Source organism: Lathamus discolor, chromosome 1 (assembly GCF_037157495.1).
Source record: "Lathamus discolor isolate bLatDis1 chromosome 1, bLatDis1.hap1, whole genome shotgun sequence".
Taxonomy (NCBI): Eukaryota; Metazoa; Chordata; class Aves; order Psittaciformes; family Psittacidae; genus Lathamus; species Lathamus discolor.
In genome coordinates this window covers 4,218,096-4,231,454 of record NC_088884.1, presented here as the reverse complement: position 1 = coordinate 4,231,454, position 13,359 = coordinate 4,218,096, and the positions used below count along the sequence as shown (strand labels likewise).

At 45.0% G+C, this 13,359-nt stretch overlaps 1 protein-coding gene across 3 annotated transcripts in view; it reads right to left on the bottom strand.

Moving 5' to 3' along the window:
- The window catches only part of MKLN1 (muskelin 1), a 108,354-nt gene that overhangs the window by 46,190 nt on the left and 48,805 nt on the right, over positions 1-13,359 (bottom strand). For all 3 annotated transcript variants that reach the window (XM_065671985.1, XM_065672161.1, XM_065672075.1), the window contains exon 9: positions 5,575-5,687. In XM_065671985.1, the coding sequence (XP_065528057.1) occupies positions 5,575-5,687 (113 nt within the window). The remainder of the gene's footprint in view (positions 1-5,574; positions 5,688-13,359) is intronic.

Sequence of the window (13,359 nt, the reverse complement as noted above, 5' to 3'; positions counted from 1 at the left end):
ATGTCAAGTCCATAAACATCATAGTATTGGAAACAAAAAAAATCACTCAAGTTACTTCAAGCATCTTCCAAACTCTATCACCATCTGTGGGAAGGAGTCAATATTTGAGACTAGTTCAGTTCCTACACTTCAAACAGCACAGGGTAAAAGCTTTACATGGAGAAGCTCACATATGTCTGCATGACACCCAAAGAAACGCCAGTCATAGGTGTCACAAACGCTTATAGATGCATCAAGTGGTAATGTGACATTGGAAGCTTTGGGTAAACTCATCCCTGTCAACAAATGTAAAGAGACGCATGCAGACACCATAGAAAACATAACTGGAAACACAATGGCAGGTGAAATTCACCCTGACTCTCACTCTTATGAGATCTTTCTACACTTGTCAGCTTTTACTTTCAGCGCCCTGGAAAAGCACTTGGTGCTGGCAGCAAGCTGTCACCTTACAACACACCAGTTCTCTGCATCGTTTTGAACTCGCTGAACAGGAGGTACTTGTTGACCTACACTTCATTGTGAGGAATGATTTCTCCTCTCAAGCAGTTAACCGTGACAAGACCTCCACTTCTACCTTTGGCATGAAACACTTGAAGAGCTCTGAAGTAAGAGTGTCACCTGAACCTAACCCACTCACACCACTTCCATGTCCTTCAAGGAGCTGGTTTGTGAGCAGGGTTTTCCTCTAGAAAAGCCAAAATGAAGATGAGTCAACATACCACAGTTACAAACACACACCCCAGAAGACACCAATTTGTGCAGTAACACACTGTTTGAAGGGAGATCCTGTATCTCTCCTCATGTCTCTAGGGAATACTGAGACAAGCTACAGGAATACCAGTGACATACAAAATATGCCAACTACTACGTTGCTTTATTCTCATTTATCAAATCTCCAGAGGCCTCAACATCCCTCAGCATTTTAATCCTATTTTTGAGTGCACATAACTATCAATTTACACCAAGCAAAGTCTTTCCAACAGTTCACTCCAGCTGTCCTCCTACACTGAATAGTTGGGGCTGTTCAGCCTGGAGAAGAGAAGCTGTGTGGAGACCTCAGAGCAGCTTCCAGTGTCTGAAGGGGGCTACAAGGATGCTGGAGAGGGACTCTTCATCAGGGACTGTAGCGACAGGACACAGGGTGATGGGTTCAAACTGAAATAGGGGAAGTTCAGGTGGGAGATAAGGAAGAAGTTCTTTATAGTAAGGGTGGTGAGGCACTGGAAGAGGCTGCCCAGAGAACTGCTGAATGCTCCATCCCTTGCAGCGTTCAAGGCCAGGTTGGACAGAGCCTTGGGTTACATGGTCTAGGGTTAGGCTTCCCTGCCCATGGCAGGGGGTTGGAACTGGATGATCTTAAGGTCCTTTCCAACCCAAACCATTCCATAATTCTATGAATTTCACTACATTAGCCTTCAAGACAGGAAGCTGCTGTCAACTCAAAACGTTAAGACAGCAAAACACATACATTAAGTTTCTCTATTCATTGACACTGGCCTGGGATCAAAACGCCCAAGGAACGACAAGGTTTATTTTCTCAAAAGCTATTTATTCCCAAATCCTGATCTACCACCACTACTAAACCCTGGAGACAACAGCATTTGTCACAACATTCCACTTGCTTCACGGTAAAAACCCTTAAAGGCTCTTAGACTAAACAAGCTTTGGCTGTGCCCCATGCCAACTGAGCCACAGAGCTGTTGTGTACTTAAGAACCCCACAGAGGGCAAAGTTGTGCATCCAGTTGAAAGGTCAGGAGCTGCTCCATAGTGTAGCTCCTTAGAAAGATGCAAGATTGGAGAAGAAGGAGGATTTGACCGTGACTGGAGGAGCTTTGCCAGGTCCATACGCTGAAGGGACAGTAGGAAGTTCTTATTCAGGTCTCTTCATCCTTTATGGTACGTACACTGGAGGTTCAGCCCAACACTGCAAGCAAGTCCTCTACACCCCCTGAAGACTCTTAAGTTATCAGCTACTCCAACAGTGCTGTGAGCATCTGTTCCTGGCATAAAACAGCTCTGGAGAATAAGCTTTGGTAGTCTAACTGTTAACTCCAGGAGACAAAGAGCCACTTCTCCAGCTCGCTGGCAAATTCAGAACAACAACAGCAGCAGAGGGTGTTGAAAAGGTCACACAAGCTTCTCATAACACATTGCAACAGAAGCTCCCAGCACCTTTATCCCAGAAGCGTTGCTGTGTGTTACCTCCATGAAAACACTGGGTAAAATGCAACTTTCCCCATATCCTGCTCTTGTCCAAGAGTGGCCGACTTGATTGAGAAGCTGACTGAACCACAGCCACTGATGGATTAGCACCAAAGAGCCAGAAGCAGAACCAGCACAAGAAAACATAAAAACAAGACTAAGTTCTACTGGAATCCACTCTGAATAGTTTCTCAAATTCCACGTCAACAGACATTTCCTTTTAGCAAATTGTTTGTGAGCAGTTGATGTCCCCATCAGAGAAACATCTGGAGTCTTTGTTTTTGAATTTACTTCTCAACGTTTGAGATTGACCTTTTCCATTTCTACATCAGGCTTTATCCAGACCTCTTCATAAAGAGGGGAAAAAAAAAAAACCCAAAACCCACTTGCTGGTTTGTAAGTACAGAATCATAGAACCATAGAATCACACAGGTTGGAAAAGACCTTTTGGATCATTAAGTCCAACCATTCCATAGCGCTGCCAAGGCCACCACTGCCCCATGGCACTGAGGCCTCGTCTCCACGCTGTGTGAACACTCGCAGGGCCAGTGCCTGCAGCCCTGCCCTGGGCAGCCTGTTCCAATGCCTGAGCACCCTCTGGGGCAGGAATTGTTCCTCAGCTCCATCTGAACCTGCCCTGGTGCAGCTTGAGGCTGGTTCCTCTTGTCCCATCCCTTGTTCCTTGGGAGCAGAGCCCAGCCCCTCCTGGCTCCATCCTCCTGTCAGGCAGCTGTAGGGAGAGATAATGTCCCCCCTTCAGTCACCACCACCCTTCTCCTTCTGAACTCCACTGCAGACTATATCCATGCAGAAAGTCCTTCTAGGTCTCCATTTCCCAAGCTACACACGTTTCTTTGCACTTTTCTCCACTAAGTAGGTCTCTGCTTCAAAACTGCCCATACATGGAACCCATTCTCCCTATTTTTTCCAATTCCCGCACCTTGCTTCCTCTCAGCCCTTCCCATTTCTCATTTTCATTTCCTGACCTTCCATTGCACCCTGTATTTTTTTCCCCCAAAATCTCTATATTGCCACTTCACTGTAATAACTAACTCTTCTACTGCAGCCCTCCTTCACATATTCCTTCTTTCTCCCATCCCAGTGTTACCCTGCTAAAGCCAGACAGGAAGAATTCCAAGAGCAAACATACCCTGCTGCTGGCACTGCTGACGCCTCGCATCCCAGCCAGGTCTCCCAAGCTTTACAGAAGCCCAACTGGATGGGTCAGGATCCCAGCAAGAAAGGAAATCAATCCCTTAAACACTAGAACTACCCACAGTGGTTTGTGCAGGAAGAAAACATGGTAACTCCTCTTTGACAGCAGGCCATATTTCACTGTGTCCTGAGCCAGCCAAATGTACACACTAAGTGGCTACAGAGCAAGAAGTAAAAGAAGAGACAATTTGTTGCACCACCTTTTCTATACCTGCTCTTCGTTTTCCCAACCTCCTTATAGAGGGAGGCAAAGGAAAGGAAGGTCTACCTGTTTACCATACAGTTGAGAAAAGGGATGAGTCCCAATTTCTACTTGCTACTCTGTCACACACACACACCCCTCCTTATCTTAAAAATAGGTTACCTGCTGAGGAAACAGTGAGGAAAACACGAAAACCCATGGCTCAAGAGAAACAGGGGCAACACAACAGGGACTGGCGCCTTGAAGGCTAAAACCACCTTTGGCATCGTATCATTAAACACAAGAAGGTGACCCTGCCCATGGGAGGGGGCTGAAACTGGATGACCTTTAAGGTCCCTTCCAACCCAAACCATTCTATGATTCTATAAGTAGTCACAAGCAATGATGAAAGGACTAAGAGTAAAAAAACACCTTAAAATCAGACTAAAACCAACTTACAAAGGTATGAAATGTAAGGACAATTTTACCTTCACACAGCTCTATTATGATGGAAACTGGAATGTCAGTTCAGTTTTGTTATTGCCCATTTTGTAAAGGATATCAGAATCAGCAAGTGCATGACAAACACACAGAGGTTTGAAGGTTAAAGGAAGTGCCTTACTGTGAGACTTTTTCAGCTCAGGCTATGTGTCCTACTTGATTACAACCTCTAACCACCTTTGCCAGGAAAAAATGACAATACTTAAACGTTATTTAACCTGGGACAGAAGCTCATGAATCAGTTGCAACAAGAAACTGGAAAAATACAAGTGGGAAATAAGGTGGTTTTAGACTTTATAAGTAGCTGAGGAAATCAGGTGCTGAATTTGTCACAGAGTGGTGGAATCTCCAACTTTTCATACCTTCAAGAAGAGGCTGCATGGAGTTCCTGAAGTTACGCACTTGAAGTAAGAACTCCAAACACAAAAAACACATAGAACTTTAACATTTCACTGTGTACAGCAAAATGAATTACACAAGCCAAAGGTCTTGGACCTTCTTTTTGTTACCTCCTCTAACCCAAGCTACATTCATTTCAGAGGGCTCATACGTCAAACACTGAGCAAAACAGGTCAAGGCAAATGGCTCAAATGAATACCACAAAAGCTCTTGGGATTGTGTAGCCTCTGGCAGCTACTCTAGAGACTTTCAGCTGTTGGTTGTCCATTTCTCCTCCTTTTTGACAGAAGATTAAAGAAAAGAAATAAGCAATTTGTTTCTGAAGCTCAACACCAGCACCAGGTCTGAAATGTTTATCAGCAAGTCTGTGTGTTCAGGCCCTATCAAATTATTTACCTCATGTTCTACTCAGTGAAGTGATTCTTGGCCAATCAACCTACTCTTGAGAAATAATCTTTCCCCTCCAGCCATCTCAACACTTCACATTCATATTTTCCCCATGTCAGCATTTCAGAAGCCTTCAGAACTGAAGGGTCTGTATTCTGTGGTTCTCACTGCATGTTACACATGAATACAAGCCCTTCAAGCACAGCATTTTCCTATGCTATGATTCATATATTAGAATCATAGAATCATAGAATAGTTAGGGTTGGAAAGGACCTCAAGATCACCCAGTTCCAACCCCCGTGCCATGGGCAGGGACACCTCACACTAAACCATCCCACCCAAGGCTTCATCCAACCTGGCCTTGAACACTGCCAGGGATGGAGCACTCACAACCTCCCTGGGCAAAACCTTCTCTGGACCCTCTCCAGCCTGCCCAATTCCTTTTTGTATAGCAAGGACTAAAACTGAACCCACTATTCCAGGTGTGGCCTGACAAGCACTGAGTGGAGCAATGACATCTATCTCTGCTAGTGATGTTCTCCAGCACCCTGCTGGCTTTCTTTGTCACAGCCGCACACTCTTCACTCCCACTGAGCTTGTTTGATAAACATGACTCAGTTCAACTCCACAGCCGAAGAGACAGCACATGGTTAGAGAGCAGAACAACAGGATGCTGGCAGAACTTACCTCTTTCTCAGTATCCCTGGATATACAGGTCCACTGGTTTTCCTTCACACTGTATGCCCAGAAGTCGGCCAGATCCTGTGTTCCATCCCAGCCACCGAACAAATAGACAGTTTCTGGAAACAAGAAGAAAGAACATGGTAATTTTATCGTTAAAAGATGTCCCATGTGTTTGGGAGGTATTGGCCTGTTCAAACACAAACAGAAGAGAAACAGGAACTGATTCTTACTTTGAATGGAACCAGTCACCAGGACAAAGAAATCTGGTTAGGTTTAGTAAAGGAAGTTGTTGGGATTGATAGCCAGCCAATTCCCAAGGAATTTGAGTATCCTCAAGGAATTTGAATATTTGCTGCTTCAACATTTACAATCAAACCCACAGCCTCCTGATTAACAGTCAAGATAGAACAGTAGTTAACATTTTGGATACTGTGCATTGCAGTCAATCAGTGATATCTCAGCTTGCACCCAGTTTGGTGCAAGATCTGTACGTTAGAAATGCTTCAGAGAGAGCAGCAGGAAAGCTTTGCTGTTTAGTCCATCCCTCAGAAAGAAAAACTCACTTCAGCTATGAAGTCCTCCTCAAGGGAAATATATGCCTTGCCTAAAGTAACTTACCTGATGCCACAAAAGCAAGGAAGCAGAACAGTTAGAGATTTAAGTCAGGCCTATCTTCAGAGCCTAAACCCACAACTGTGTTGTGCATAGCGAGTTCTAAGGTTTCTCAGAGTCACTGATAAAACCAGATGAAGCCTCCAAACACGGGAAGCATTTAAGGAAGGAGTCTCTGTCCTGACATGGAGAGATAACTAAAGCTGCTCCCATTATAGAAACATTACTAGCTGGTTTCAAATGCTAAAAATACTTGGTTTTTAGACTGTTTTTAAACACAACACAAAGCCAAGTCCAAGAAGAACAAGCCACTGAAGACTTGCAGAGCTTTGAAAAACTCCCTTTAAAATCCACAAACCACTTCCATTTGGGAGGTAACAGCCAATTTTTAATCCAACCCCAATTAAAGAGCAGAGTTAGAAGCATGAGTATGAAACGGGAATAGTCCCTGACCCTTACCTACCATCAGGATAGTGGTCATCACCATGGAAAGGTTACCCTGGTTCATTAACTTTAATTACCCTTCCTCCTGGACTCAGGGCTCCCAGTGTTCCCTGCAAAGAGCAGGTCCCTTTGTGCACATAAATTCTCACAGCTCACAAAACCCACATTACCACAACAGCTTCATTGATAGCCGGGGAAAAGAAAGGATTTGGCACCAAGCGACGTATCCTACTGGGGGCTTGCCAAACTTCATGCCTGCCTGTGAAGGCTTTGTTGTCTCACATGAAATTTAATAGCAAACCTGAATGAATCTGATGAAAACTCTCAGTTTTGAAAGTTACCTAAAGGGAGCTGACAGAATTCAAGAGCATGCAAGTGCTGAAAGAGGAGGACAAACCTATGGCATGTGTAAACCGCGAGCATCCCTAGAGCCTGACAGCAACAGCAATAACACGAGTGCCATGAACAGCACGCCAAACTTGGGTTTCGGCCTGATGGAAAACTGTAGCTCGGATGAAAGACAAGCTCCATGAGGACCCGGACTCAGAATGACTCATTTTTCACTCTTATGATGCAGTAACAGAACAATATACATATTTTTATAAGAGGGCTTGTGGTTCTAAAGGTACATTCCTTGGTGCACAAATGCATCTCTTGGTCATGTCAAGAAAATCATTTTTCATAGGGTTTAAACTTGCAATTGCTCTCCTGTGGTATAAAGAAAATAGTTTGGTGACTTTGGGGGTTTGGGGGAGGTTTGTTTTGTTTTGAAGTCAAACTTCACTTGTCTCCCCACTCAGTATCACACATTGTGCTCTATCTAATTCAGATTTTATGGGGAGCGTTTGTCTACAGGAAACCTAGAGAGGGGCTCTGGGCAAGGGCCTGTAGGGACAGGCCAAGGGGAATGGCTTGAACCTGCCAGAGGGGAGACTGAGATGAGCTCTTAGGCAGAAGCTCTTCCCTGTGAGGGTGCTGAGGTGCTGGCACAGGGTGCCCAGAGAAGCTGTGGCTGCCCCATCCCTGGCAGTGCTCAAGGCCAGGTTGGACACAGGGACTTGGAGCAAGCTGCTCCAGTGGAAGGGGTCCCTGCCCATGGCAGCAGTTGGAACTGGATGAGCTTTAAGGTTGCTTCCAACACAAACCAGTCTGGGATTCTATGATGATTCTAGGGTTATTTTTCACCCTGCATGCAGAGATCCAACAGGACAGACCCACGATGCATGCCCAGTGCTCCCAGGCATTGTCCCTTAAACAACATAGCAGCAAATACCCAAAGAAGATGCAGGGAAGAGACCACAAACTTCCAGGCAGCAGGAGGAGAGCACAACAGTCTCACATCAACAGAGCTATTTCTACTTCATTAGCACTGGGGAACTGAAGATGCAAGCAGGGCATCTTGCTCTGGCAGAGGGAAGGATTATTTCTTTGTACCCCAGCAATATTTAACACAGCAATATCGATGCTGCTTTATTAAAGCAAACCTCTATTCTGCTTTAGGGACAGAGCAGAAGGATTTTCAATCCTACCTGCAAGGCAACAAGAAAAACATGAAAGTGGTTATATTTACCCACAGCTTTTACCAGCTACATTTAGGAACTCCAATTCCTCCTCCAGCATCTTAACCTTATCTCTTCTACATTTATTTTTGAATACAAATTCAACACTTTGAATTAAAGATGCTCTGTGACTATTTCTAAACTGCTTGCTCAGCCTAAAATGTATCTATAATGTCTGAATTCTTTTCTTCCCTTACTCTCTAGAAGCCCAGAAGGTGCAAGAGCATTCCTCACATTATTAGAGAACTTATGTTCCCAAAAATTAACCTATTTCCTGTCAACCTCTCCTTAACTTCTACTTTTCAGAAGAGAACACAAAGCAGCCTTCTCCAATCCCCGTTAAATACCCAACTCCTGGAGTAGTTTCAGTCCAGGTTCATATGTTCTCCAAGTCAGCTCTTCTGACTCCTTTTAACTCCATCTTTTCCACATGGGGGGATCCTGGTTCAGTGGATGTCTCTCAGCTAATGGGTGTTTCACGGCAAACTGCTGAAGCCAGGCTGGTAAGAGATGCTTGATATGACTGAGCATCCTTGGGTTTTACCTCCTAATAGATTGGTACAATGAACACATTCCAATCCTTGTGACGTATTTAACCTTGCCTATGAAAGAACTGAGGAACTAAAACACCTCTGCAAGTCACCCAGCCCATCAGTCATCTCCCAAACCCCTCACAGTAGAGCTAAACTACAGCAACAGACCAGGGTGCATAGGAAATGTTCAGGTACACTTTCAGTATCTCCAAAGATGGATAATTTCAGGCCCTGGTGCCCTGCTCCAATGGCTGATTATTCTTCCTAATATCTAACTGGAATTTCCCTTGCTGCAAGGAATCCATTGCCCTTCATCCTATCCTTCTTCACCACCCAAAACGAGCCCAGCCGTTCTTCTTCATGCTCTCCCACCAGCTAGCTGAAGACAGCTCTGAGCTCCTCCCATGGGTACAGGGAGGAGGGCTTTTCTTCTACAAGCTGAACAAAACCACCTCCATAAGCATCTCCCCATACATTACATCTCCACTCCAGCCCCGTCTACCTTGGTGGCCCTTCACCAGGCTCACCTTCAGATTGGCACCATCCTTATCATACCAGACAGCCCAAACTGAGCACAGCACTCCACATGTTCCTCTGTTCCAAGCTTGAAGCCACGTTAATCCCTCTTTTTAACCTCCTGGGTGTACTTCTGCTAATGCAGCCTAGGAGGAGGTTGGCCTTCATTGCTACAAGGGCACTGCTGACGCACATGGAGCTATCTCCCACCTTGCAAATCCTCTTTCCACGCAGTCAGGCCCCAGCCCACACTATTGCCCAAAGGTATTGCATCCCACTTTCAGTCTCCTACCAGCCCAAGCTTCAAGGCCAGGTTGGACAGGGTTCGAGCAACCTGCTCTAGTGGAAGTTGTCCCTGGCCATGGTAAGGGGTTGGAACTGGAAGAGCTTTAAGATCCATCTCAATACATATCAGGCTAGGATTCTATAATATAAAGGTGTGCTTCTAGGGTGTGATTGTCCTACTATCTAGGTGTAAGATATCTCAAAAGCCTTCTGCAGAAGGACATCATTTCCCCATGTAGTAACCACAGATTCAGTTATCTGCAAGCAGCGTCAGCCACTTTCTAAGGAGCACTTAGAACACACCTGTAAAGCCAGACCTTAAATATTGCAAGGTATCACACCACAGTTCAGTGTAGATGGTGGCTGGATATAAGCTTTTTCAGGCATACACTCTTGCTCTCAAATGCGAGAGCACCATGAAGTTGAGTAACCTCCAGGATTCAGCAGCTGTTTGTGTTTCAGAGCTCAGAAGCCATCTGTGTTTTGTTTCAGAGATCTCTTCCTCTTGTACACAAGTCCTGTCTTTAAGTATCTTACGGATAACAGTGTTTTTTCCTCAGGCAAAACAGCATCCTTCATGTCTGCTGCTTTCATCTTTCTATGCTGCTTATGAGCCAGGCTCGTCATTTCCACAGTGTTGCTGGCATATACTGTGGGCACACTGTGCCCACTGCTCTGCATCTCCCACTGCTCCCGACTTAGATTTGTTGGCACTTATCTAACAGAATGAAATAAGCACAGTTCCTTTCTGTGAAAGGAAAAGCAAAATGAAGTACAACCAAAATGACAGAGGAGCTTCACATCAGCGAGTGAACAGAGGTAACATCAATACAGACCATTTCACGAATGTTTTCCTTCAAAACACGATTCTCTTTCCAAAGAGAAGAGAAATGCAGACAGAAAGTCATCCTGGTTGCTTAGCTGGTATTTACGGGTTCAAACTGAAACAGGGCAAGCTCGTGTTGGATATAAGGAAGAAATGTCTGCCCTGTAAGAGCAGAGAAGATCAATTCCACCTTAGCTATGGAAGTATAAAACCAAATCTCTGCAACACAGTACACACATTCCTCTAAAGTACTGACATTATTCCTTAGAACTGGAATTTGGCAATCCTATTCCCACTTTCTTCCAGAATAAGCATTAGTATTTCAAAATGCATGCACATCTCAATTATAAAGGTCTGAGAGGGCACAATCAAAGTGGTATTAATCAAGGTACCAATACTAGATGCCTGCATCCTCATCCAAAACTGTATTAGGCCTTAATGCATCAGGGAACACAGCATTACACACAAGCCAACACTTACTGCCAGAGTATTTCACCAGAGCCTACATAAACAGCAGTGTAGGTTTTCATGACTGACATTCAGCACACTTAACACAGTGTGTTCCTGCGTAGTTTGGGGTTGGTTTCACTTTTGGTTTAATCCATGGGTTGTGACCAGGCAAACACTTCCCTTTCCTTGTAGAAAAGGACAGAAAGCTCTCCAGCCACCCAAATGGACAACCACATAAAGACATGCACCTTGCAGGAAAAAAGCAGAAACAGCATAAAGCTTCTGTTTTCATTTACAGCTAAAGCTTTAAAGTACATAACAGTTGTTTCCAACTATAACCAGGAATGCCTCTTGGTAAACATTTCTGTATAAGCATCCCAAAATGATGCCATTAGCATCATTCCAGTCTCAGCGTTAATACGATTAAAAGCATGGAAGACACTGTATCAGTACCTCCTTTTTCTTTAATACAGAAACATCTCAGGCTGCATCCACAGTTCTGTATCCCAAAATGGCCAATATGTTCATTACAAACTGCTTTAACTGTTTTCCAAAGCACAAAAATGACTACACTTATTCTTAAGACAGTTGCAGCAGGTATTAAGGGTGCAAACATCAGATGGAAATGAGCCACAGCACAAGTTACTTGTTGGCAGCAGAGAGCCCAGAACTGATCTTGTAGTTACTTTAGCCTACCCTAACTGGAAGACAAAACACACTAAAAGGCAGTTTAGATGCAGTTAAGCTACATTCTATGTGGAACCTATAGAGTCTCAGTGACTTAACATACTATCAGTAACTTCAGATCTATCTCAACTGCTACCAACATGTATCCTTCATCCCAACACCGACACGTGCATCCAGCAGGCTCGCTATCATCACCCAACTTATTCGTTTTGAGTAAGTTCAAAATGAACTTAGATTCCTATAGGCAGAAATAACTGATTGATATTTTCTTAAGATTAATCAAAAAGCAAAGCTGTTAATAGTTCTGTTAGAGCTACAGCAGGCCTTCACATCAGAGAATACTATTTGCTTCCAACACCTATTCTGCGTGGTATGAAATTTCAGAACCTCCTTATATGTATGATTTTGGTGTTCCACTTCATCTCTAAGCAACTGAAGAAGAAGAAAATATTCATGTTTGAAAAGGACCTAACGCCTCTAACCCAAAGCACAAAGTGAGCGCTCTCTAGTTCAGTTACCAAAGACTTCTGCTGAGTTGAAAGAAACAACTCAAGTGTGTGGGTGCCAGTATCCCCCACCCCCACAGTCCTGTGTCCAGCTCTGGGGCAGCAGCACAAGAGGGACGTGGAGCTGTTGGAGCGAGTGCAGAGGAGGCCACGGAGATGCTGCAAGGGCTGGAGCAGCTCTGCTCTGGAGCCAGGCTGAGAGAGCTGGGCTGGGGCAGCCTGGAGAAGAGAAGGCTCCTAAAGGGGAGACCTCAGAGCAGCTCCAGTGCCTAAAGGGGCTGCAGGAAACCTGGAGAGGGGCTTGGGACAAGGGCCTGTAGGGACAGGCCAAGGGGAATGGCTTTAACCTGCCAGAGGGGAGACTGAGATGAGCTCTTAGGCAGAAGCTCTTCCCTGTGAGGGTGCTGAGGTGCTGGCACAGGGTGCCCAGAGAAGCTGTGGCTGCCCCATCCCTGGCAGTGCTCAAGGCCAGGTTGGACACAGGGGCTTGGAGCAAGCTGCTCCAGTGGAAGGGGTCCCTGCCCATGGCAGGGGTTGGAACTGGATGAGCTTTAAGGTCCCTTCCAACCCAAACCCTCCTGTGATTCTATAAGGAAGGGAGGATGTCTTTGAAGGATAAAGTACTCCACTGCTCTTTCTTCCATTGACATTAGATCTGTTACAGGTTAACCAGCTTCACAGCTCCTGTCTGTAAAACACATCCTGACAAAACTGGCTCAATTCCCACAGCCTCATTAAACACTCCCTATGTTCAAAAGGAAAACTCAAGTCAAGTGATCAGCAACAGCCACTTTTAAGAACAGCACCAAGAACTTCCCCTGGCCTGTCATGAGGCAAACTGAATGGCAAAAGTTATAATGTTTTTGAGATTAAGGCTTTTAGAAGCCCCAGTGAGCCTGGAAGTAAAACTAAGAACAACTTCCATATAACCCACAAAGAACCCTCCTGAAGGCATTCAGCCACCACTGGCTACAGCTGCAGGAAGGAAGGAGTGGTGGGACAGAAGGAGGTCCAGTTCTCCCACACTGTGACTCTACTTCAGTAGGTGGTCTCCAGCCAGTTCTGTGCAAGAAATATTGTTGCTTTTCACTGCCTTGTTAAAGCAGAGTGAAAATTGGAGTCAAAGGCAGAGATAATACACTTAACTAAGACTTAGACCAACAGGAGTGGAAAGGAAGCCTCACACTACCAGGACTATCCTGCTTTCAGGAGGTTTATACCGTTTCCAGTTCGACAAGCGTCATGTTTCTTGTCAAACAGGCACCGGGTACTTGTATCCGCTGATGCCACTAGGGAGCGTTCCCAGCTTCCTTTGTAGGCAAACACCAGCAGCGCTCCAGCAGCCGTTTATTCTAATGAGGCTCAAACCT